This window comes from Sporobolomyces salmoneus, assembly GCF_050403485.1.
Source record: "Sporobolomyces salmoneus JCM6883 DNA, S_salmoneus_JCM6883_v1_ctg18, whole genome shotgun sequence".
In the NCBI taxonomy this organism is placed as follows: domain Eukaryota; kingdom Fungi; phylum Basidiomycota; class Microbotryomycetes; order Sporidiobolales; family Sporidiobolaceae; genus Sporobolomyces; species Sporobolomyces salmoneus.
In genome coordinates, this window is record NW_027481145.1 from 172492 (window position 1) to 193500 (window position 21009).

At 52.1% G+C, this 21009-nt stretch overlaps 7 protein-coding genes across 7 annotated transcripts; 1 reads left to right on the top strand and 6 right to left on the bottom strand.

The window, feature by feature from the left end:
* Positions 1 to 1208: 1208 nt before the first annotated feature.
* SNU71 (Snu71p) lies at positions 1209 to 3745 on the bottom strand (the record flags this gene model as incomplete). The annotated part of the gene is made up of 8 exons (XM_076631598.1): positions 1209 to 1295; positions 1367 to 1513; positions 1590 to 2097; positions 2165 to 2346; positions 2407 to 2985; positions 3056 to 3268; positions 3348 to 3637; positions 3733 to 3745. 8 exons carry the CDS (start codon positions 3743 to 3745, stop codon positions 1209 to 1211), a joined length of 2019 nt encoding a protein of 672 aa, XP_076488415.1.
* Positions 3746 to 3919: 174 nt separating this feature from the next.
* On the bottom strand, positions 3920 to 5110 carry IST1 (Ist1p; the record flags this gene model as incomplete). The annotated part of the gene is made up of 6 exons (XM_076631599.1): positions 3920 to 4204; positions 4270 to 4329; positions 4398 to 4472; positions 4540 to 4648; positions 4717 to 4773; positions 4839 to 5110. The coding sequence occupies 6 exons, from the start codon at positions 5108 to 5110 to the stop codon at positions 3920 to 3922; spliced, it is 858 nt and encodes a 285-aa protein (XP_076488416.1).
* Positions 5111 to 6617: 1507 nt separating this feature from the next.
* JCM6883_005041 (uncharacterized protein) lies at positions 6618 to 7949 on the bottom strand (the record flags this gene model as incomplete). Its single annotated transcript, XM_076631600.1, has 4 exons — positions 6618 to 6880; positions 6940 to 7323; positions 7386 to 7706; positions 7787 to 7949. The coding sequence occupies 4 exons, from the start codon at positions 7947 to 7949 to the stop codon at positions 6618 to 6620; spliced, it is 1131 nt and encodes a 376-aa protein (XP_076488417.1).
* An 859-nt stretch (positions 7950 to 8808) lies between these two features.
* On the top strand, positions 8809 to 10384 carry JCM6883_005042 (stromal membrane-associated family protein; the record flags this gene model as incomplete). Its single annotated transcript, XM_076631601.1, has 4 exons — positions 8809 to 8895; positions 8971 to 8995; positions 9101 to 10008; positions 10103 to 10384. 4 exons carry the CDS (start codon positions 8809 to 8811, stop codon positions 10382 to 10384), a joined length of 1302 nt encoding a protein of 433 aa, XP_076488418.1.
* Positions 10385 to 11136: 752 nt separating this feature from the next.
* On the bottom strand, positions 11137 to 13319 carry JCM6883_005043 (uncharacterized protein; the record flags this gene model as incomplete). Its single annotated transcript, XM_076631602.1, has 2 exons — positions 11137 to 11262; positions 11334 to 13319. The coding sequence occupies 2 exons, from the start codon at positions 13317 to 13319 to the stop codon at positions 11137 to 11139; spliced, it is 2112 nt and encodes a 703-aa protein (XP_076488419.1).
* Positions 13320 to 14425: 1106 nt separating this feature from the next.
* On the bottom strand, positions 14426 to 17132 carry JCM6883_005044 (uncharacterized protein; the record flags this gene model as incomplete). The annotated part of the gene is made up of 19 exons (XM_076631603.1): positions 14426 to 14715; positions 14781 to 14856; positions 14923 to 14949; positions 15015 to 15089; positions 15150 to 15264; positions 15335 to 15363; positions 15437 to 15447; positions 15546 to 15618; positions 15686 to 15738; positions 15802 to 15845; positions 15905 to 15962; positions 16027 to 16209; positions 16274 to 16301; positions 16371 to 16435; positions 16499 to 16627; positions 16688 to 16732; positions 16792 to 16806; positions 16885 to 16929; positions 17000 to 17132. The coding sequence occupies 19 exons, from the start codon at positions 17130 to 17132 to the stop codon at positions 14426 to 14428; spliced, it is 1494 nt and encodes a 497-aa protein (XP_076488420.1).
* Positions 17133 to 17389: 257 nt separating this feature from the next.
* On the bottom strand, positions 17390 to 20819 carry JCM6883_005045 (lysophospholipid acyltransferase family protein; the record flags this gene model as incomplete). Its single annotated transcript, XM_076631604.1, has 15 exons — positions 17390 to 17470; positions 17533 to 17576; positions 17641 to 17660; positions 17741 to 17942; positions 18004 to 18174; positions 18239 to 18374; positions 18441 to 18848; positions 18905 to 19181; positions 19248 to 19440; positions 19512 to 19523; positions 19596 to 19793; positions 19865 to 20021; positions 20101 to 20363; positions 20431 to 20485; positions 20553 to 20819. The coding sequence occupies 15 exons, from the start codon at positions 20817 to 20819 to the stop codon at positions 17390 to 17392; spliced, it is 2484 nt and encodes an 827-aa protein (XP_076488421.1).
* Positions 20820 to 21009: the final 190 nt, after the last annotated feature.

A 21009-nucleotide genomic window follows, 5' to 3' on the forward strand; every position in this document is an offset into this window, starting at 1 on the left:
TCATCACCCAACCTCACGACTCCTTCATCCACCCGATACATTGTCCAATATCCACCGCTTGTAGCTACGCTCTGGGTCGTCGACGGCTGACCTTGGTGTATGGGGAGATGAGGAGGAGAAAAGACCGGACGAGCCGCTGAATGATTTTCCTCCTCGTTCGCTTCTGCTTCTGGCGGCGGACTCGGTAGTTGCTGAGGTCGCGTTCTGTCCGGGAGTGACATACTGCTCGGGCGATGGAGGAGGGAAAGGACTAACAGGCAAAACCGGATGCCTCTAAGCGAGAAAAAGGGGAACTCGAAAGTCAAAACGGTGAATACTTCTCCGTCGATTCCCGCTTACGACCGCCGTCTTTATCTCACATCAACAACGTCAGCCAGTCTGCGATCCTCGAAGGACTCGCCAGCTCATCCGAATCACCGAATGGAGCTTTCGCTTCACTAGCCAAATTGCTTCCTCCGTTAATTTACTACCGCGCTCGTTCGAGGTTCTCCGCTCCAGCTCTCTCTGGACAACGTACGATATCAGCTCTCGGGTATCTCAGCTGTCGCGACTATAACCTCGGATGTTCGATGCCGCGCGATCGATCGTAAGCTTCGCCCGCTCTGTCGACTCTCGTTGCGGGCTTACACCTTCAGCAACCTCACCATTGGGTTGCAGTACCCTTGGGTTGCAGTATCGCTCGAACTCCGCCGAACAAGTATATTTTTCCACCGAGACGGTGAAAGCAAACTGAGGAAAGGGAGGTGAGAACTTTTGCGAAGGCGTGTCACGTTGCGTCGACTCTCGAGCAGATAGCCAACTCGCCGCTGTACATGTTGTAGAAGAATCAGCTCGACTCTGCAGGTATAGGAATCAAGGCGCAGAAGCGGACGAAGAAGAATTCGCGATCTAAGCGCGCAGATGATTTCCTCTCGTTCAACTTCACATAGGCAAAATCGTCGTGGTTGCTGATTCACAACAGTGATAGAATTGCTTGATCGAGACGAGAAATAGCAGTCGATAGAAAGAGGAGAAGGACGAAGGGAGTGCACACCTGGGTTTCCTCTCCTTTTTCCAGCTTTGATTGCTCGACTTTCCCGAACCAACCTCCGACCTCCATTTGTTGCTTGTAGATTAGGGGATAACTGAGACGAAGGGGAGAGGATGCTCACGGGCAAAAGAAAAGATCACGGAAGAAAGATAGATCTCGATTTTCAACCTCGTTTTTTTCAGAATCCAGCATGAGCGAGTTCAGTTTCTGTAACGAGAACTTTCCAAATCTTCGTGACGAGCTCAGTTGACTCTTCATCAAGAACCTGATCATCTCGAGAACGGTCAGACCCGAGTACAGAATAAGTGAGGAAAAGACGAGCAAAAAAAAACGTACAGGTTCTAACTCGTCAACTAGATCCTGTGCAGGCTTGTGAGCGCGAACATGTTCGAGAACGGCGTTGAGTAACTCAACTTCTTCTGCTCCCAGGTACTCGACGATGCATTTCGTCGTGAATGGTGCGATCCTTCGTTTGATGATGCCCTGGAACAATCACGAGACGAGAGTCAGTCATCGTTAGTCGTTATAGGCGGTAGAGAGGTATAGAGAGCAAACTGACATCGTTCAAAGAAGACCATTTGACATCCCACCCGAACAACTTTTCCTTCTCCCTCGGAATCGAATCTTCAATCTCCATGATCCTCTTCTCCTTCTCACGTCCCGTCAACCTCGTCAACTTCTTGTCCTTTTCTCCTCCTCCTCCGCCAGCTTCCTTCTTCGGTTTCTCATCCTCATCGTCCGAGTAACTCAACGGGATCAACTCTCGCTTTCTTCTACCTTCTTCCTCCTCTTCTCCCATTCCCAATACCGTCGGTCGCTTCGGAGCAGTTTCCTTCTCCTTCGGTTTCGCACTTCCACCGAAACTAACCTTGACCGCAGAGGCAGTAGGTTGATCAGATGATTGAGGTTGATCGCTGGAGGAGGCGAACAAATCGGCATGTTGAGCGAGGAACGAATCGGATTGTTGAGCGATTTGGGCGAGTCGTTGAGCTTCGAGCGCTCGATCCCTCGCATCGAAATCTTCTTCCCTTTGTCTGATCGCCCTTCGTTGAGCTCTCCATCGAACCCTGTTCGTCATCCTCCGTTCAGCGTGAAGGTACAACAAAAATCTGAAGAGAAAAGATTGAGACGAACCGATCAACGTAGAATGCCTCCCTCCCCCTCTCGGCTTCTCGTTCGTCGTCCCAAGTCGCTAATCGTTCAGCCATGAACGTCCTCTCTCGATCTTCTTGATCAATGATCGATCTTTCCCTCATTTTCTCCCGTTCTAACGCTTGGATCCGACCTCGTTCTCGTTGTTCAAACCGACGTTCCCTCTATCATCGCGAGGAGCATCAGCAAGTCGTTCCCGAGGGGAGAGTGAGTGGTGAACGTACATCTTTGAAGATTTGTTCCTGTTGACGATACTCTTGTTCCGCTCTCTCCCTTTCTCTCCTCGCATCATCAATCTCTGGTGCTCCTTGTCCTGCCTGACTCGGTCCCTCCTGCGCGACAAACCCAATCGGTTGATTGAAACTCTGGGGATCCAGTCTCGCTACTCCCTGCTGCGCCGCCGGTCCCGTCGGAGTCCCCATCGTCGTCGAAACTGATCCCGAAGGTCTCCTAACCTGTTGCTGAGCTTTCCTCTGCAACATCCCTTGTCTCCTCTCCTCGATCTGTCGATCCAATTCCCTCCGTTCCGTTTGTTTCTTCATCGATCGTTCCCGGAACGCCGCGATTGAACTCAACGTCGTTTCTCGTTGCGAGTCGGGGAGGTCTTCCGGCGCGAGATCTTTGAGATGTAAAGCGAGTCGCTCGGCTTCGGTTAACTCGGATTCGGGTTTTCCCGCGGCGGGAAGGGAAGAGGATGAAGGGTCGGAAGTGCTGCCGGGTAGGGGAACGGAATCTCCTAAAGCGATACGGGAGACAATTGAGGAGAGATCTTGCTGTGCTTGAAGGGTCAAATCGGATGTACTCTACACATACGCACGAGCTCCAGTCAGTCAGGCAAACTTCAACTCGCAAGAGATAGGAGAAGACGCTTACTTCGCTCAAAACTCTAGTTTTCTCATACTCATCCAATCTAGCTCTCGTCTTCTCATCCGCTTTGACCAACAACGCTTTCTCCGCTCCATTCTGGGTTTTGAGAACGGTCCCATTCACGACGGAGAGACAGCGGAGGACGGATTCCGGATCTGAATATTCGACGAATGCGAATGGAGGCGAAGGTCTTCGGAACGAGAGGATTGGGCCTGCGACCTACGTCATCACCACACAGTCAGTCAGTACGATAGTCTAGCTGGTAGCCAAGAGAGAGCAAGAGAAGGGGAGTACTGACTTGTAGGATTCTCTCCAACCAACCATTCTCGATCCCCTCGGCGATACTCCCCACGAACAAACTAAACTTCTCCCCAACCGCGTTCGCACCTTCTCCGAACCCTGAACCTGACTGCGCTGGAGTTTCGTAGGGAGAAGGAGTAGAGGGGAGATTCGAAGGTCGCTGATGAGGTTGAGGTGAATTGTAGGAAGAGCTACCGAGACCGGCGTGTCGAGGACCACTTGAGGACGGTTGCTGAGGTGGGTAGTGGTTGTAACCGCTTGTAGGGCCGCGAGGTCCGGATGGGGGAGCTGATAGAAAGAGGAGATGATCAAGAGTTAGTACAGTGAACACGCGTGACGGGGCGCTACGAGCCTTGCTGGTACTGCGTTGGAGATTCACTCACGTCTACCGTACATCTCGAAAGAGTTGCGAGATGGAGGTGAAAAAGAAGCTTGATCTCTCGTCGGACTTTCGCACTTTGCAACTTGACGCTTGTGATCATTCCAGGTAGTTCTACAGCACAGAGAAGAGGAGTCTAACAGCTACCCTGCTACAGTCGATCCAAAAGTCTCTCTACCAAAAATAACCTTTTATCGTTTTTTCAATTCCGCGAACCTTTTCGTCAACGCCTCGAACGCGTCCTCATCACTCTCCTTCTTCTTCCCTCCTGTCTCCGTCGCTGCGTCCAGTGAAGATGCTGGGGGAGGTCCTGATAGTGCAGGACTCGGTAAACTCGTACGAACAATTACCGTCTCTTTCGCTTTCTCCGGATCAACCTGAGGAGGTTGAGGCGCGGTCGAGAGCGAATCGGAATCGAAGGGGGCGATATGAGGAGGTGGTTTGGATCGAGAAGGTGTCGTTGGAGGCTCGGAGGTCTACGCGGTGGCGAGGAAACGGGTTAGTTTGCGAGTTTGGAAGGGAACGGGAGAGAGGAACGTACGGTAGCAGGAGTAGGGTTGTCGGGATCCGGGAAACCTTGAGGTCTCCAATCCACTGAGTACTAGCAATCGCGATCATAGGTTAGTTGATTGCCGGAGAGAGCGTTTCGGCGATTGAAGGGATGCTTACAGCTTTCGCAATCTCATACAGATACAAATCGACTAATTCAGTCGGTGGAGTCTGTACCGTCAGCTTCGACGTGATCTACATCCGAATTCGAGTCAGTCGGGGCCTGTCAACGTATAGAAGTAGCTCGAGCAAGAAAGCTCACTCGTCCTGGAACGATTCCGTCGATATTGTCAATCGCAGCGATTGAATAGTCTCGTCCGGCTTTCGACATGAGCATTTCTCGTAAGACGTGGAGCTCTTTCAATTCGGTTCTGTAGGAGGATTCGAGTTAGCATTGAGGGGAAAAAATCGGAAAAGGAGGGTTTGGGACGAGATTCACCTTGGAGCGGCATGGATGATGGAGGCTACTGCTTCTGTCACTCCTGGGTCAATCTCCCTGCGAGCAACGAAATGGGTGAGTCCTGTCTCGAGCAAGTAAGCGAAGGAGAAGTGAGCTCTTACTTTGTATTCTCCAAAAGTCCAAACCTCGCCAACAACACCTCGCAAAACAATTCCAACAACTCCAACAACTCGCACATCAAATCCTCCTGCATGATCCCCTCTACCTTAATCCTCGCGCTCTCAATCTTACCCTTATCGAGCAAGTTTGCGATTTCCCTACGAGTAGATTTCGCGAGTTGAGATTTCTTGGTCGCGAGGATTCGGGTACGTTGGATTGAGAGTTTGAGCTGGATTCGTGCGCGAGAGGGAGTCCAGGCGGTTGGAGGAGGCATCCTGAACGAAGCTGAGGAAGAGGACGTCGGAGGAGTGGTGGGGGAAGAAGAGGAAGGAGGAGGAACAGAGGGAGAGGGAGAGGAGGCGGTTGGGGCGAGTAGTTTACTGAGTACGTTCACGGTGGGCAGAAACGAGCTTATCGAGTGAGTAGATCAGGAGAGAGGTTGCGTCAGAGAAACTCTCTCACCAAAACCACTCACTTCTCCGATCAAGTTGCCGCTGTGTGGAGCGTTCAAGCTGTCGGAATCAAGGCTACCGATAGCGCCCCACTCCAGTCCGACTCCGCCGACTCCCGCGACAGCCGAAATCCTGCTGGTTGATCAAGACAAACCGCGACGCCTCCCCCCTCGCTTCGTCCTTGCCAGCTTCAGGATAGCCAAGATGGTTATCACACTTCCGGCCCTGCGTCGCCTAGCTGCTAACCGGATCCATTGCCCTTCGATTCGCCCCTTCCTCCAAGCACCTTTGTCATCTCCCCAACCTAACTCCCTCTCGACTGGGTTCTCTACCTCACTAGACGACGACGAAGATGACGCGTCGACAGCGCCTACAGCGAACCCCGACTGGTGCACTGAGATTGACGAAAAGGTTGGGAAAAGCGGGTTCGCAAACTTGACATCTGACGGGGTCAAACGTTCCTCCTCGTCCTTCATCGCCAGACTGGAGTACTGGCTCGAGTGTGCATAGGCAGGAAACGATTCTGCTCGAAGTCGAATTGGAAACGGCGAGTTCCTCGAGATTGAAGATGACTCGTCACAGGTCTTTCCGAGTAGAGAGGAAAGAGGTCTCGCCCGGGCCTCTTCGGAATACGGTAGGGTTAACGAGCTTGCTGCAATTGACTGCAAAGAATTCGAGCTGGGTCGTTCGACGTGTGAATGAGCGAGGGTTGAAGGCGAAAGCTGGTATCGCTCGAAGTGAGAAAGCCAGACTCGTCGAATGCTGTTCTAATCGGATCGCTCGCGCGAGATCGATGCATATGGCGGCTGGGACGCCGTGTGGCGGGAAGGCGAGAGGAGGCTAGAGGTGAGCCAGAGCCGAGCTCGGGCGAAGAATCCGAGGAAACGGATTCTCTTGCAATTGTTGCGTCGGCCTTCAGATGCCGACTGAAAGAGGCCTCCAAGTTCGCGTCCGATGGAGTAGCTCGTGAAGAGTGAAGCAGGGATGTGCGCGATGGAAGAGCAGAAAAGTCGGTTCCGCAAGATCAGAGTGAAATGAGCTCAGCGACAGAACGAGATCGACTCTCCGAATTCAGACTCAGCCACCGAGAGACTGACGACGGCGAGAGAGAGAAGTCCTCCATTTGAGCAAGAGACGAGTCGAGGAGAGACAAGCTTTACGCGAGAACAGACTGTCGCAAAGTTGTCGAAAGAAATCTGTCTCCTCTCGTTCGCTTACTCTCTCTCTGTCTCGCTCGCTCGTAGAAGAGATGGTGGCATAGGAATCGCTTACACAAGTCTAGAAAACAAGAAAGGGAACAAGAGAGAGTGATTCTACAGCAAAAGAATCTTAGAAGAACCCTCCTCCGATTTTACTCGATTTCGCCTCTGCGAGATTCTTTCGATCCTTCAACGCGACGACCTCCGCCTTGTTGTCCTTGTTCAAGTGAACGTCGTTCTTGAACTTGAGCTCGTTGAATTTCTTCGTGTTGAACTTGACTCGAGCACGGTTCAGAGCTTTGCGACGACGAGCGTTTTCGAGAGCGACGAGTTTGAGGATCTTGGCGTTCTTTGACGCGAGGGTTTTGCGGAGGCGAGGCTGAGGAACAACGACTGGGCGATAGCGAGAGAGTCAGTCACAGAGAGGAAGGAGAGAGAAGTGAGAGACTCACAGGAGTCGCCTCCGACGAATGATCGCTTCGAGAGAATGACCGGAGGGTCAATCGACTTTCTTCGTCGCGGGACGTCGTCGGCGCCGAATTGATCGAATTCGGGAGAAGCGGTGGCGCACGAGTTGTCTCCAATCGACGAGAGACCGACGTCGTTCTCGTTCGAGTTGGCTTCGTTGTTGTCGAGGATGTCGATTCCTCCGATTCCACCGAGTCCTCCTTCTCCTCCTCCCGAGAGTCCGCCCGAGAGTCCTCCTCCGTAGAGACCTCCGAATCCTCCTCCGAATCCGAGACCGTCTTGGTCGACAGCAGCATCAGAACCGATCAGAGGAGAGGAAGAAGAGTCGGAATCGATAGAGTCGGGAGAGTCGAACGAATCATCCGAACCTGGAGAAAGACGGAAAGAGAGTCAGCCTTCGACGAGAGAGAGGGAAGGAGTCTGAGCTCACCGATATCGAGACCTCCAGGTTCTCCAGCTTCGTCATATTGACGTTTCCAGAGTCCTCCTCCAAGGTTGACGTTCTTCTTGAGTGCTTGTTCCTTTGCGATCGCCGCGAGTTGCGCCTTGTTGAGTTTCGAATCTTGAGTTTGACGAAGTTTCGACAAATCGAGGTTCGCTTCTCGATAGTTCTTCGCCGCGAGTTCAGTGTCCTTGTCGAGGTTGAGGTGGTTGTTGCGTTCGGCGGCGAGGAGAGCTTTGTTCTTGTTGTTGCGGAAACGGGTAGCAGCGATTCGACGACCGCCTCCTCCGACGAGTCCACCTCCGTAAACTGAATTTTCGTTCGAGAGAAGTCAGTACTTCGTCCTCGAAAGAGTCCTCGAAAGAGTGAGTGTGAAGAGAGAGACTCACGACTTGCTCCTCCTCCTCCGTAGAGACCTCCATCGATCCCTCCTCCACCTCCTCCTACTTCGATAATGCTCGGGTCAAAGGAGTCGATAAGAGGAGTCGGGACGGCGAGAGCGAGAGGAGTGAGAGCGAGAAGTGAAGCGACGACGAGGGTCGAGGAGAGCATCTTCAGAGTTGAGGGTAGAGAGTAGAGTAGAGAATAGAAGAGTAGAGGTCGGGGAGTATAGTAAGGCGAATTTAAGAAAGTCGAGAGGGAGAGGGAGTGATGAGGAAAGAAAGAAGGAAGAGAAACGGGAGAAGCGGTTTTGTGTGACTGAGTGGGGACTGCGCAAGGAGCTGCGAAAAGCGGGGAAGAGAAGAGAGAAAAGAAAGACAAGGGACATCACTCGAAAGAAAACGAGGAACGAAAAGGCGAGATTGTCGAATGAAACGAGGAAGAACCGGTCTCGTATACCCGTCAGAGCTCCCTCTGTACGTTATCATCGAGAGGCTGAGGTAGGAGTGGAAAGAGAGTCGAACAGAGGGAGAAGCGAAAAGGGGACATCGTTTCCAGAACTTGTCGCGGTTTTCTCGGTGACAACCTCTGCAAGCGCTGAGGAACGGAGTAGAGATGGTACTAGACTAGCTCGAATAGACAGTGTCAGCGAGAACTGTTCATGAGGAGAGGAAAGCAGAGGACAGCGAAAACAGGAAAACTTACGGGATTCCCTTGCAATTGGAAGAAAGGTGACCTTCTGGCTACAAGGCATGGAACAGCGGACCGCAGACAGTAGTATCAGGTACGTGGGCGATCTACGCTTGAGCAGGCGGCGCTAAGAAGGAGAACCAAGCGAGATCTGGAAAAGAGCTCGGGATGGCACAAAGCGGAGCGAGCTGCCGAGAACGCCCGGTGGAACGCGTCCATGAGAGCAGAGCACTGTATCAGGCAGCTACGAGCGAGCCCTCGAGTCGGCGAGTGAACGGTAAGAGGTCAAAGATCGCGAATCGATTCTTTCATTCGATTCACTACCTCACATCTCGCCAATATGTCTGCACGGTATACCCAGTCGAAAGCCGAGACTCAGAAACACTTGGAGATCTTGAAAGGGATGCTCAGGAGACCGGAGAACAAGGTGAGATTGTCATTCTCGTCACTCACTCTTGATCAAGCTTAGCTGATTCCTCTACTCGCTGCGTTCGCGTAACAGCTTTGTGCCGATTGCAAGAGGAACGGTGAGCTCATCTTCCTACCCTTACGTCAGGCAGAGCGCCGGAGCTGATTCAATTTCCCCCACTCGCGCGTCGACCTCTCTCCCTCTACCTCCCTGTGCGAACTAGATCCACGATGGGCATCTACGAACCTCGGCTGCTTCATGTGTATCCGCTGTTCGGGTATTCACCGCGGGATGGGAGTTCACATCACTCGAATCAAATCTGTCGATCTCGACACTTGGACTCCCGAACAGATTGAAAACGTACAGAAATGGGGCAACAAACGCGCAAACTTGTACTGGGAAGCCCATCTGAAACCGGGTCATCAACCTCCGGAACACAAGATGGAATCGTTCATCAGGAGTAAATACGAATTGAAACGATGGGCGAGTCAGGGTCCTCCTCCGGCGGATCCTTCAGTCCTCGAGCGTGGAGAAGGCAACAACGACGATGTGTCCTCGGTGCCGGCACCATCAGCTGCTCCGACCTCCTCTCGCAAATCCGCTTCTTCCTCCCCTTCCGTCGATCTCTTCTCCTCTACCCCTCCTCCTCCTGCCTCTTCGTCCTCCTCCTCTCGTCGAACAACTTCCTCCGTTCCCTCGAAATCCTCTGCCGCTCCTCCCGCCGCATCCACCTCAAACTCTCTCTTCGATCTCGATTTTGATTCCCCTCCCTCGTACAACAACTCTTCCCGTCCTGCTCCTCCCTCTCAAGCTCCTACACCTTCGGCTCCGTCTCCAGCACCAGCACCCGCACCGGTCAAACGAGACGCGAAAGCCGATATCCTCTCCCTCTTCTCCGTAGCTCCTCCTCCTCGACCAGTTCAAGCCGTCCCTCATCAACAACAACAACAGCAACAAGCGTCTTCTACATCGAGTGGAATGGGAGGATTGAACGCTGGGTTGAGCGGGTTGAGTTTCGGAGATGATAATAGCTTTGGCGGTGCGGGAGGATGGGGAACTTCGACGACTCAAACTTCTTCTGCTCCCCCTCCAGTACCGGCAGTTCATAACAACGGCTTTGGGAACTTCTCTGTGAGCCCTCCTATCCTCTCTCGCTCCTCTTTAAGCGTAGCGCTGATTCTTCCTCGTTTTCGATTTTCCCTTTTCGCCTTTCGTTTCCCTTCAGTCCCCCGCTCCCGCTCCTCCTTCACACGATCCCTTCTCCGGCACCACCTCCTCCGCCTCGATCTGGGGCAACCCTTCGTCTACCTCTGCTTCCCCTCCCTCGTCGAAGCCCGCAACGACGACAAACGATCCATTTGCCGAATTTGGAGCCTTCACCACCGGAGGAAGTTCCGGAGCTAGATCAGGAGGAGGGAGCTCGAATATCTGGGGAGACAGCGGTACTACTGGGAATGGAGGGAATGGGGCGAGTGAAGCGGGAGGGTTTAGCGATATTTGGGCATGAAAGACTTTTTTAAGCGGAGAGCAGTTCATCGGAGTCAGGGGAAGGGATAGATGCAGATGATGGAAACGGATGTCGAATTAGGGTAGGAGAATCAAACGAGAACGAGAAAGCGGACGGATTTCTTGAAGTGGGTAGATAAAGTTCGCATTTTCACTGGCGAGCTATTGAAATCGGAGATGGACGATTTCTTGGTACGAATTTATCCCCAAGAACTCGCACGGAGGGAGCCTTTGAGACGAGGGAGAACCGACACCAAGCGAAACAGAGAAGCGCTTTTCGATCCTCTCGAAGCGCGATTTGATCAACCTCACTACGGACAATGAGTCCGAGAGCGAGTCGTTATTCCAAACGAACGAACAAGCAACAATCAAGTATTGATTCCTCCGGAAATCCAGCAGAGCAAACCAAGAAAACGAAAACTGAAAACTGAAAACGAGTAGCGAAAAACTATGTAGAAAAGACAACAATAGATGAAAAGCATGAGGATACGAAGGGGGGCACTGAATAGATAGAATAGAAAGGAGGGAAAGAATGCAAAACGAATGAACGGGACCACAGGAAGAAAAAGAGTGGAGTCTAGAGGTTCGACCTAAAGAGGCGATACAAGCAGCGAAAGAGAGTGTACAGAGGATTACGGCAATGAAACGTGATGAGATGATGCAGAAACTGAGTAGGTGTAGAATACGGAAAAGTGAAAAGGGGAATCGAAATGTGGGTATAAGGTTGGCGCGAACGGAGCGAATACTCGGAGGTTAGAGCGTCGGAACAGGTTCGGAAGTTTGTTCCAGTTCGGCTTCTTCAGCAGCGGCGGCAGCTTCTTCTTCCTCTCGTTTCTTTCTGGAACTTCCAGAAGGAGCGACTCCGCTCAGGAGCTTTTTCTGTAAACACGGAAAGGACGACTGGTCAGGTTACTCTCGACTCGGACGTGCAAGAAAGAGTGCGAACTTACAGCATCGGCAGCAGAGAAATTAACAAACATGGCTGAAGGGTTTTTCGTCTTCGCGGCAGCCCGTTTCTTCCTCGGTGAAGTCTTCGTAGGACTCGATGTAGCGCTTCCTGATGCCGCACCTCTCGGCTTCCTTGCTTTTGTCGGAGAAGGCGGTGGTGTGACATCGACCGTCGAACCAAGAGGAGGTGCAGGTCGCAAGGGAAGAGGGATATCGTGATATGGCGAAAGAGGTTGCTCTGAAGAAGTAGGAGATGCGGGAGGAGGACCGTACGAGTACGAATGGAAGGGTTGTTCAGGTCGAGGAGGAGGTTGCGACCAAGGAGATTGAGTAGAGGGAGAGCCGGAAGCGACCGAAGAACGCCGTCGCAATGTCGGGTTCGCTCGTCCTGCTGCTGCGTGAGGTGGAGAGTACGTAGGGAGGGAATGCGTCGAGTACGTGTGAGCGAGAGACTGCGAGATCGGAGGTTGGAAGGGAAGCGAGGCGAAATCGTCTTCGGTCGGATAATACGCGGTTCGAGGAGCTGAGATCGAGCGAGAGTGGGAACCGAAAGGAGCGTTACTGCGTGAAGCGACGTATGAAGAAGGCGTCCAGTTCTCGAATACTGGTTGTTGAGAAGAGTACGAGTCGTGAACGTAACTGGGAGACGGAGTTGGGAGAGGGGTCGTGCGCAGAGAATTTGGGACCGTGAGGTGATATCCAGCAGGCGAGGGAGGCTCAGGCAAGTTGAAAGATGTTTGATGCGGAGGAGCTGAAGCCGGGTATTGTTGCATGGTCACCGAGTCGAACGCGGCAGTCAAGATTGGGTCGTCGAGTTGAGCCATGTCTTCGAGCGAAAGCGCAACTCCAGATACGTTGTAGCGAGGATCGTACGACGCCGAGGAGAAGGAAGGGTTCCGTGATGGCGCATAACTGCTGACACCGCTTGAAGAACTTGCGCTCGAATCGAAGTTTCCACTTCTCGCCAGCGGACCGAATTCTTGCAGCAAATTCTCCACCTGTTGAAGCGTCGATTCCGTCAATTCGACATCCGGTACATCCATCTCTGGCGTGATTACTGGGAAGCTGCCATCGGTCGAGGGAACTTGAGGCGAAGCCGCAATGACTGGCAATCGAGATCGGAGGCCGTATTTCGACGGTACCTCGATACTGAGGTTCGCGCGAGGTCTACGTCCTCCTCCCGGCTTTGTCGGACTCAGATTGACGTCGTCCTGCAGCGCAATCGGAAGGTTCCGTCGAACGACCGTCTTGGTCGGAGAATGAAAGTCTTTCGTAGGCGAGTCGAACGCGGGACGGTCGTAAGGTTTCGGTCGCTGGGGATACGGAGATTTGCTCGGACTCGAATTGACAGAGTGAGAAGAAGGGGAACGCCAGAGTTGAGACGAAGAGGGGGGAGGAGGGTTGTTTCGTCGAGAAGGTGTCGAAGGAGGAGCTGCGATTGAATAAGGTGGCTGTTGCTCGTCCGCTCCTAGGTAATCGAGCTGCTGTTCTTCGAGATGGTGTTGTTCGTCGTGCTGGTCGAGGTAGGATTCTTGGAGCTTTGCGAACCGAGAGTTTGAGTTCGTCGTCGTTTCCGATATCGGAGCAGAGGGCAGGAGGAGCCCTCCTTGTCCAACTGGAGGACTCGCATCGAACGGACCATACGGAGTGTGTAGAGCAGAAGAGGACGAAGGGGTAGAGTCGGCTGAAGAAAGACCCGGGAGCAATCCGGGGGAAGGAGGGTGGAGAAATTGCTGGTGGTTCGGTTGAACGAGAAGCGCTGGATCGAGGTAACTATCGAATCCAAGCCCTCCTTGCTGACTTCCTCCTCCTCCTTCTGCTGCTACTCCAAACACAACGAGAGAATCCCTGCGATTGATCACCCTTGTCTCTGTCGAAGGAAGAGCGAACAGCGGATCTTCTTCGAACTGGTCTGCTGGATACGAATAGGCGGTCCACAGGGAAGAGCCGTGGGTAGAGAACAATGGATCCTCGAGGAAGTCTGCCATTGTCCTCCTCGATTACTATGGTCGAAACGCCAGCTGATTGATTTGATCGAGGCTCCTAGAAATTAACCTTTCTTCTACGATCAGCTCGAACCTCCGAGCCGAGCAGGGGACTGTACTCACGGAGGATAGTTGTCGAACGGCGTGCTACAGCGGGATGGTGATGGTCGGATGCGAATCGGGTGAAGGAGGAGAAGAGAGCCTTTGTGAAAAAAGAACACCGGACCGACGACCGATTTGCGGATTGAAGTTCTGCAGAAACCTTCGCACGAAAATCCCTCCACAAGAGCGGGTCTAGATCTTCCTTCATCGGGGCACGCTTGAGCTCCGTCCATTTCGCTCATGGCGATCAAACATCGGATTTTCCACTTCCATCTGCTGGTCCCGTGCACTTCCTATGCACCTCCTGTGCACTCTTTGCTCTGCGATTCACTTCCTCGTACGCTCTCTCGACGAAGCCTCGGCATGATGTAAACCCGAAGTCGAAATTTCATTTGTTCTCAAGCTTGCAATTGCGAAGCATCGCGATCAGATCTCTCGTGAAAGCTAGACGTAAGCTCGGCTTTGCGACAAGTCGTTGACTTTCTCAGGGGCGTGACCTCGCGCTCACTCAAGGTCTCGAGAGCCAACAAGGTTCAATTTACCTGCGAGAAGACTTGGGAGCAAACAACTCACAAAGTACAGCTAAATTGCGAAGAGTCTCGACCCTTCGCCCTATGCTCCTCGACGAGCTCTTCCTCACTCTGCTTGTCCGCTTGATCGTCAGCCTGTGTTGCGGCTCTTGCGTCAAATCGGTGGAAACAAAGAGAGTGCTGTGACCTGATCGAGCAGAGAAAGGGAGGAGGGTTCTGATCTTTGTCCACGAAATCCATTCCGAACGAGATCCATGCAACAAGAGGAAGAGAGGTATGAAAGGGAGAGAGAGAAAACGAGATTGATTGCCTTGCGAGTGGTGGGTTTGCAATTTGAGGATTGAAAGGGAGGGAGTAGAACAATGGGACGAGCGACAGAGATTGAATCTTTGTGAGCAAACCGGGAAATACAGAGGTGAGAGATAGGGAGAGCAGAGTGGGAGAGAGGTAGAGAGAGCAGGATGTCGAGGGAAGATTCTACTTCAACAGAGGTCGACGTTCATCGTTCGGTACATGGAAAGAACTCGATTCTGGTGATGCGTTCATCGATCCGTTCGATCCGTTCTGCGTACGAGGAGTTTGGGATCCGCCGGTCGAAGTGATTCTTCGCTCCGGGATTCCTCCACCGCGCAACTTGACCTTGTCGAATCCGCTCTTCGGCGCGTTTCGGCTGACGCTGTCTCCTGGATCGACGACGACAAGGTTGTTGCCCGGTGTACCGTCAGCAGTGTTGTTGCGACGAGCTTGACGGCGACGTTCAATGACACCTGATAGAGAGGGAAATCAGCATTGTGGAAACGCTTGAACGGGTGTTTCCTTGTCTTGTACTCACCAGCAATGAGAGGTGCGAGCTTTCCAGCGGCAGGTTTACGAGGAGCACGAATAACCTTGGTCTTCATGTGGATATCCTAAGAAATGAACAGAGAACGAGTCAGTCCCCTGACTAGATGAAGCCCGGACTCCTCGGTACGCACAACATAGAGATCCGTTTCGTCGACAATCTATAGGGCTTAGCCCACGTCAGTATCATGTACAATGTGACAAACTGATGAAGGATGAAGCTCACCTCTTCTCCAATCATTTCCTCGATAACATCTTCTAACGAAACAACTCCGATTGCTCCTCCTGGATCTCCGGGGGTCTGCAGCGACACGTCAGTACTGAAGTAGTGCCACGACGCAGTTGACGAAGAGCTGCACACCTTGGAGACGAGGAGGATGTGACTTCTTCCAGTTTGGAAAAAGTTGAGGAGGTCGAGACAAGATGCATCGGGTCCAACCTCGGGCAGAATGGACAACGACATGTCACCGAGAGTCCTACAGGTAATGAGCTCGATGTCAATTCATAGTCTTTCCAGTCGGCAAAATCGAGATGGGAAAGTCGTACTTCTCATCTTCGGGATCGTACGAGATGAGCTGTTAGAAGAGGGAGAAAACTCGTAAGTTCAAACCGTTCGTCTGCTCTTCGAGTCAGCAGAGTAGTACAAACCTTCTTGACAACTAGAGAGAGGGAGAGAGGGAGCGAACGACGTCAGCTTTCGCGCGATCCGAGAGCTACCTAGAGTCTTCGCAAGATCTCAAGGGGAGAGAAAACTCACTGAGCATCCCGATGAAATCCGTGGGATCTCCCGGAGCGTGAACCGGGATACGAGAGTGTCCCGAAACGAGGATCTAACCGGAAGAACACCAGGAGTGAGCGCAGATTTCGACTTGCTCTCGTCTCGGTTAGATGACCCACCTGATCTACAACTGCGTGATTGAGCTTGACGTCGGAAGCGAGCGAGTAGATATCTGAATCAAGTGACGAAAGGCGTGAGCAGCGAGTCTCTCAAAGTAAGCGGGTGAGAGTCGCACCTTCGAGCGGAGTCATGATATCTTCGACACTCTTGTCGTTCAAGCTGACGGACGACGACCGGGTCAGTCCGGAACGACTAGTAATAGGTAAGACTGAACTCACTCAAGAACCGACGAAATGATTGTAGCTTCATCTTCACTGAGAGTTTCCTCACCGAATTCTGCGAACCGAGTTTTTGTTAATGCGCGAGGAGTCCCTGTGCTGCGTCCAATGACTGCACTCACGTCGATGTAGTCCGACGAAAGTCTTCAACTCTGCCTTCTTGTACAATGTTCCCGTCTCTTCTCCGAGAAGATAGTCGAGCAGTTTCGCGATGGGGTAGGCGATCGGGAATTCGAGGTACATCAAAGCGAGTACGAAAGGTGCGGTAGCGGCACCGATCCTGAGTCCGTATCGAGCACAGACAGCTGTTCGACAACAAGAAGGAGATCAGAGCCAGCCGAGGTCTGAGAAATCCGTCGAAGAACGAACATTGAGGCGCGATTTCACCGAAGATGACCTGCGGAGGGAAGGGACAACTAAGTTAACAGTCGGTGATTACAGCCTGTTTCGCGGAGAGAGGACTCACGATCAGCGTTGTCGAAACGACAACAGCTCCGACTCCACCTCCCAAAATCGAATCGAGGAAAATAGCTGTGCGTCGCGTGCTTCTAATCAGCAAGACTCACTTCTGACTAGAAGAGTATGATTACGCACGAAGAGACTCGTTGACGACGACGTTGGAAAGAAGAAGCACGACGAGAACCCAATGCCGTCCTCTTTCGAGCAACTTGATCACCTTCTTTGCGTCTCTTTGTTCTTGCTCCGTCCCCGATGTCGACAACACTGTTCATCGCAAATGTACCCTTAGCAATCGTCAGACAGCTGAGAAGTTCGCCGACGAACCTTGCAAATTGACGAGATCCAAACCCATCAATCCGAGAGTCAAACCTGAAGACCTCATATCAGCTCTCAGCTTCGAACCGAATCACTAATGTCGGAGACCTCACCTGCGAATACACCACCTGTGTTTCCAAGGAATCCGGAACAAAAGATGAGCGTCTGCACGTGCGAAGATCGAACGAGGTCAAAGTCGAGCTCACCTAGCAACACCAATACTCCCGACAGTCCTAACTTCCACCAAAAGACTATACCACGGAGCCGGATCAGCTACTGTGACCAAGAAGGGAGAAGAAACCCAAGGAATTTCCAACTGACCGCTCGAACCAGGAGGAGTTTCAGGTGCTTCATCGTGGCCCCATGCTGTCGGTGCTGCGAATACCGACTTGATCACTGTTCCCAAAGCCAAGGATACTATTGGAGTAGACCGAGAGAGCCGTTGAATCGACATTTGGTGAAGATGAGATGAAACCTTTCTGTAGGTTACCGCGTTGAGATCGTAGAGTCGGTTGCTGATCAAGGTTCGAGCACGGTAGCAGTGAGGGAGTTTCTTCCTGAACGAGAGTAATGGAGAGCGTAAACCCCTCTCTGCCTTTTTCTCCCTCTGTCTCTCCGCACCTCGTCATCGCTAACGAAAAAATTCGAGACATTGTATCCTGAAATGCACAACAACGCAATACAAATCCTACGTAGTACTAATGGAGAGGTTCAAAGATTCGCAGTCGGACGCTTTTCTGCCCAAAATTCGGAACGAGGTGCATCGTTCAGAAACTCCGTGTATTCGACAACCTGTAGGCGTGAGAGAGGATCAGCAACAAGCTTCTAGCGTCGGGAGAGGTAGGGTGGCTCACCTCGGGTCGAATAGCGTCGCAATGAGCGAAAACTCGAGAAGAAACTGTTGAAAGGGAAGAACGAGTCAGCCGTGGAGTGCTGCTGTCTTTGTGAAAGGATCAACCGACCTGTGTTGTTATCTCGACGACTGTAAGGAGACGGGCGGGAGAGCGAAGGTCAGTCAGTGACGAAGGAATCTAGCGACGAAGGGGGAAGCTCAGAACTCACTTTTTGCCTTCTCGCCTGAACCTCGACAATCTCTCGACGAACGTCCACAACTGCCCATCAGCTTCGATCGAACCGTCCTCTTTCCTCGTCGGAACCCATTCGGGGTGCAGAGCCATGAGAGGGATTGATTTCTTCGCTTTACTTCTGCGAGTCAGGATCAGGTTGAGGTCGACCATTCGTTGGAACGCGTTCAGGAGAGTAGCTGGGGACCGCGCAGACAAGATTAGTGGTGAATGCGGAAGAAGAGAAACGGGTGAGCGAACCTTGGTTCACGGCCTCAAGGTAAGAAACGTCTCCTTGAGCGAAGAGGGTTTTTGCAAGAAGTTGAGCACTCGACTGGAAGGATTTCTCGGCAAACCAAGCGACAGGCTTGTCGTGGGACTGAGGTGGAGAAGTTGGCGTCAAGGCGAAGAGTGAAACAGCGGCAAGCCAATCTTGCAGTCGAGGGGATTGAGAATCAGAACGCGAGAGAAGCTGCGAACGAGAGGAAAGACTCACATCCTTCGATGAAAGGCCAAACGAGGAAACAGAAGAAGTCGTAGTTGTTGCGTCCGGCTGCTCGTTCTTGAGGGGCGAGACCAATCAGATCACCTTCGACGCAGATGACTCCGTCGGCGACGAGAGACGAGATGACCTGTCATCAAGCAAGGTGTGAGCCTTTCACTTCATCCATACTAGAATGACTGATGAGATGACTCACCCTTTCAGCATTGACAAAGAGCCCTTCAGTCGCGAAGACAAACTCGTTCTGCATCAACCTCGAGAGGAACCTCAATTCCTTCAATAGTTCACTCCTTTCCATCCTCTGCGCCGGTGCCGCTCCTCCCGCTTTCACTCTCGTGTACAGTACCGCACACAGCAACGCTTCCTCGACGAAGAGATGAATGACTTGATTCCGGTAGAACGAAAGTTGGAAACGGTCGATTGGATGATAAGTCCGTTCGATCAAACCCGGAGTCTCGCCGACGAGGTCTTTGAGGATGACGAGGGTACGGTCGACGACTTCTTCGACCGTCATGGAACCGAAATCGGCGACTTGTCCTCCTCGTTTCTCGATCGCTTCTTTCAACCACAAGACTCGTTTGATCAATTCGCTCTTTCCAACACCCTGTCATCTCATTCGAGTCAGTTATGAGTACAAGGCGGAGGGGTCGAGGAACGCACTCGACCTCGAATCGTGAGGAGCACTGCGCCCAACAATCCAGCTGGCATTACGATTTGTACATCGTTGATTCCTCCCAACACTTCATACCCAAGCGCCTTTAGTAGAGTAGCTTGATCTTTTCTCGGTCGCTTTCCATCCGGACCAACCGGAGCTTGACTTCTTCGTTCTAGTTGATCTTTGAGCCAATTCTTCAAGGAGAAAGGTTTCTGAAACCGAACGTCGATGCGACCCAACTGGAGTTGAATCACTCGTGTATTGAGTAGGAGTCCGCCGAGACTGTGATGCTCGAAAGGTGCTCAGTCTCAGCGCGAGAGGAGGAGAACTGAAATCCCTCAAGCTCACCTTTCTTTCTCTTTTGGGTTTCCGAGTAGTTCGTTAACGTAACTTTCCGTTTCGATCACTTTGTCGTATTGGAGTGAGATCGGACACAACCAGCAATCTTCGATCTTGCCGCTTTCGAGGGCCTCCAAAACATATTTGAGGACTCCTAGTTTCGCAGGGAGGAGTTTACCGGTACGACTACGAGATCCTTCGACTGTGCACAGAGAACAGAGTCAGCAAGAGAATCGGAGGGATACACCTAGTAATAGGGCAAGAACAACTGACTGAGGCATTCGACTGTTTCGCACATAAGTTCGAAATTTCAGCTTCTGCACCTGCGTCTACGCCGACGTTCAGGAGATGACTCACTGTTCTTCCCGCCGATCAACAATTGCTCAATATAATCCTTTACCACGGTGTTGTAGATCGGGTCGGCGCCGAAACTTCTTCGAATGAAGAAGGCACCGCATCTGGCTAAGGCCGGGCCTACTACTGGCATGTTGAGGTTCTCTCCAGCTACGATGTGCGGGAGGGAGAGACCGAGGCGGAAGAAGAGCCAGGAGATCGCTAGAAACGTTTTCATGGCGAAGAGTCAATTGGTTGTTCGTCCTCTGACGAGAGAGTGGCTGAAGACATACTGAGATAGTCGATGTGAGACTTGTGACATGGTAGAATGAGTAACGATTGTTTCTTTTCCGCGGCGTAGAGCGCAACTTCCTTGAATGTTCGATATTGTTTCAAATCAATCTCGATTCCTTGATCGTACAACCTGACGAGGAGGTTATTAACGAGAGCCTGTTCGAGGAAAACAGAGTCGGAATCAGCCAGTGTCGACTAGAAAAAGAGACATCGCTGATTGACGACTCGAGCTCACGCCAAAAAACCTCAAAAACCTAACGCTGTCCATTTTCGCAACGAGTCCTTCCGCAACTTTCGCCGTCTCGACCCTTACTTGTCTCTCGATCTGTTCCTTCTTCTTCTGTCTCGTCTTCTCGTTCGTGGTGGGAGGTAAATTGAGCGCGGCGAATCGTTCCTCAACGACTTGTTTTTGCTTGGAGACGACTTGAGGAGAGGTCATGATGCCTCGAATACAGGACTCGCTGTAACCTTCGTAGAAGACTCGGGCGCCGACGTAGTCTGCATGAGAAATGCAATGGGATGAGTTCAAGCAGCGCGGAAGGAATTTAAGGAAATGAAAACTGACTTTCGTAGGCTCTCCAACCTGATCCTGTCGCCCAAAGGGACAACTGCTTCGAGAACTATGCATTCAAGAGCATGGATCAACGACTTGGCCCTCTGGATGTCGGGGGAAGAGCTACAGCTTACCTCTAGTGGATCTGCTCTTAGGTGACCGGCATGACCCTCTGTCAAGTTCCTCTGACTCGTGTTCCTCCTCGCTTGCTTCCTCTTCATCCTCTCCCTTTCCCCTTCACTAGCTAACACGGGTTCCAGCGAAGTCAACCCATTCTCCGAGACTGAGATCTTCGAGTAAGGTCGAGTACGCGGTTTCAAGTCGGTGCCGAGGAGAGCTAGAGCTTCGGGGTCATCGGGACCGAGAGTTGAGAGGGTGGGAGGCGGTTTGAGAGGTGACATCGAGTGAGAGCGGGAGAGAGATCTGGAGTTGGAAGCGGGGAAATTGGGGGTTGAACGACCCTGACAGCCTCTGAGGTAGGTGTCCTGCTGACCTCTGTATGTACGTGGTGATTAGCGAGCTCAAGAGGTGAGAAAGGGAGAGCGAACAGTTCGAATTGAGTTTCATAAGTTTCGGAATTTTGAGTCGGCA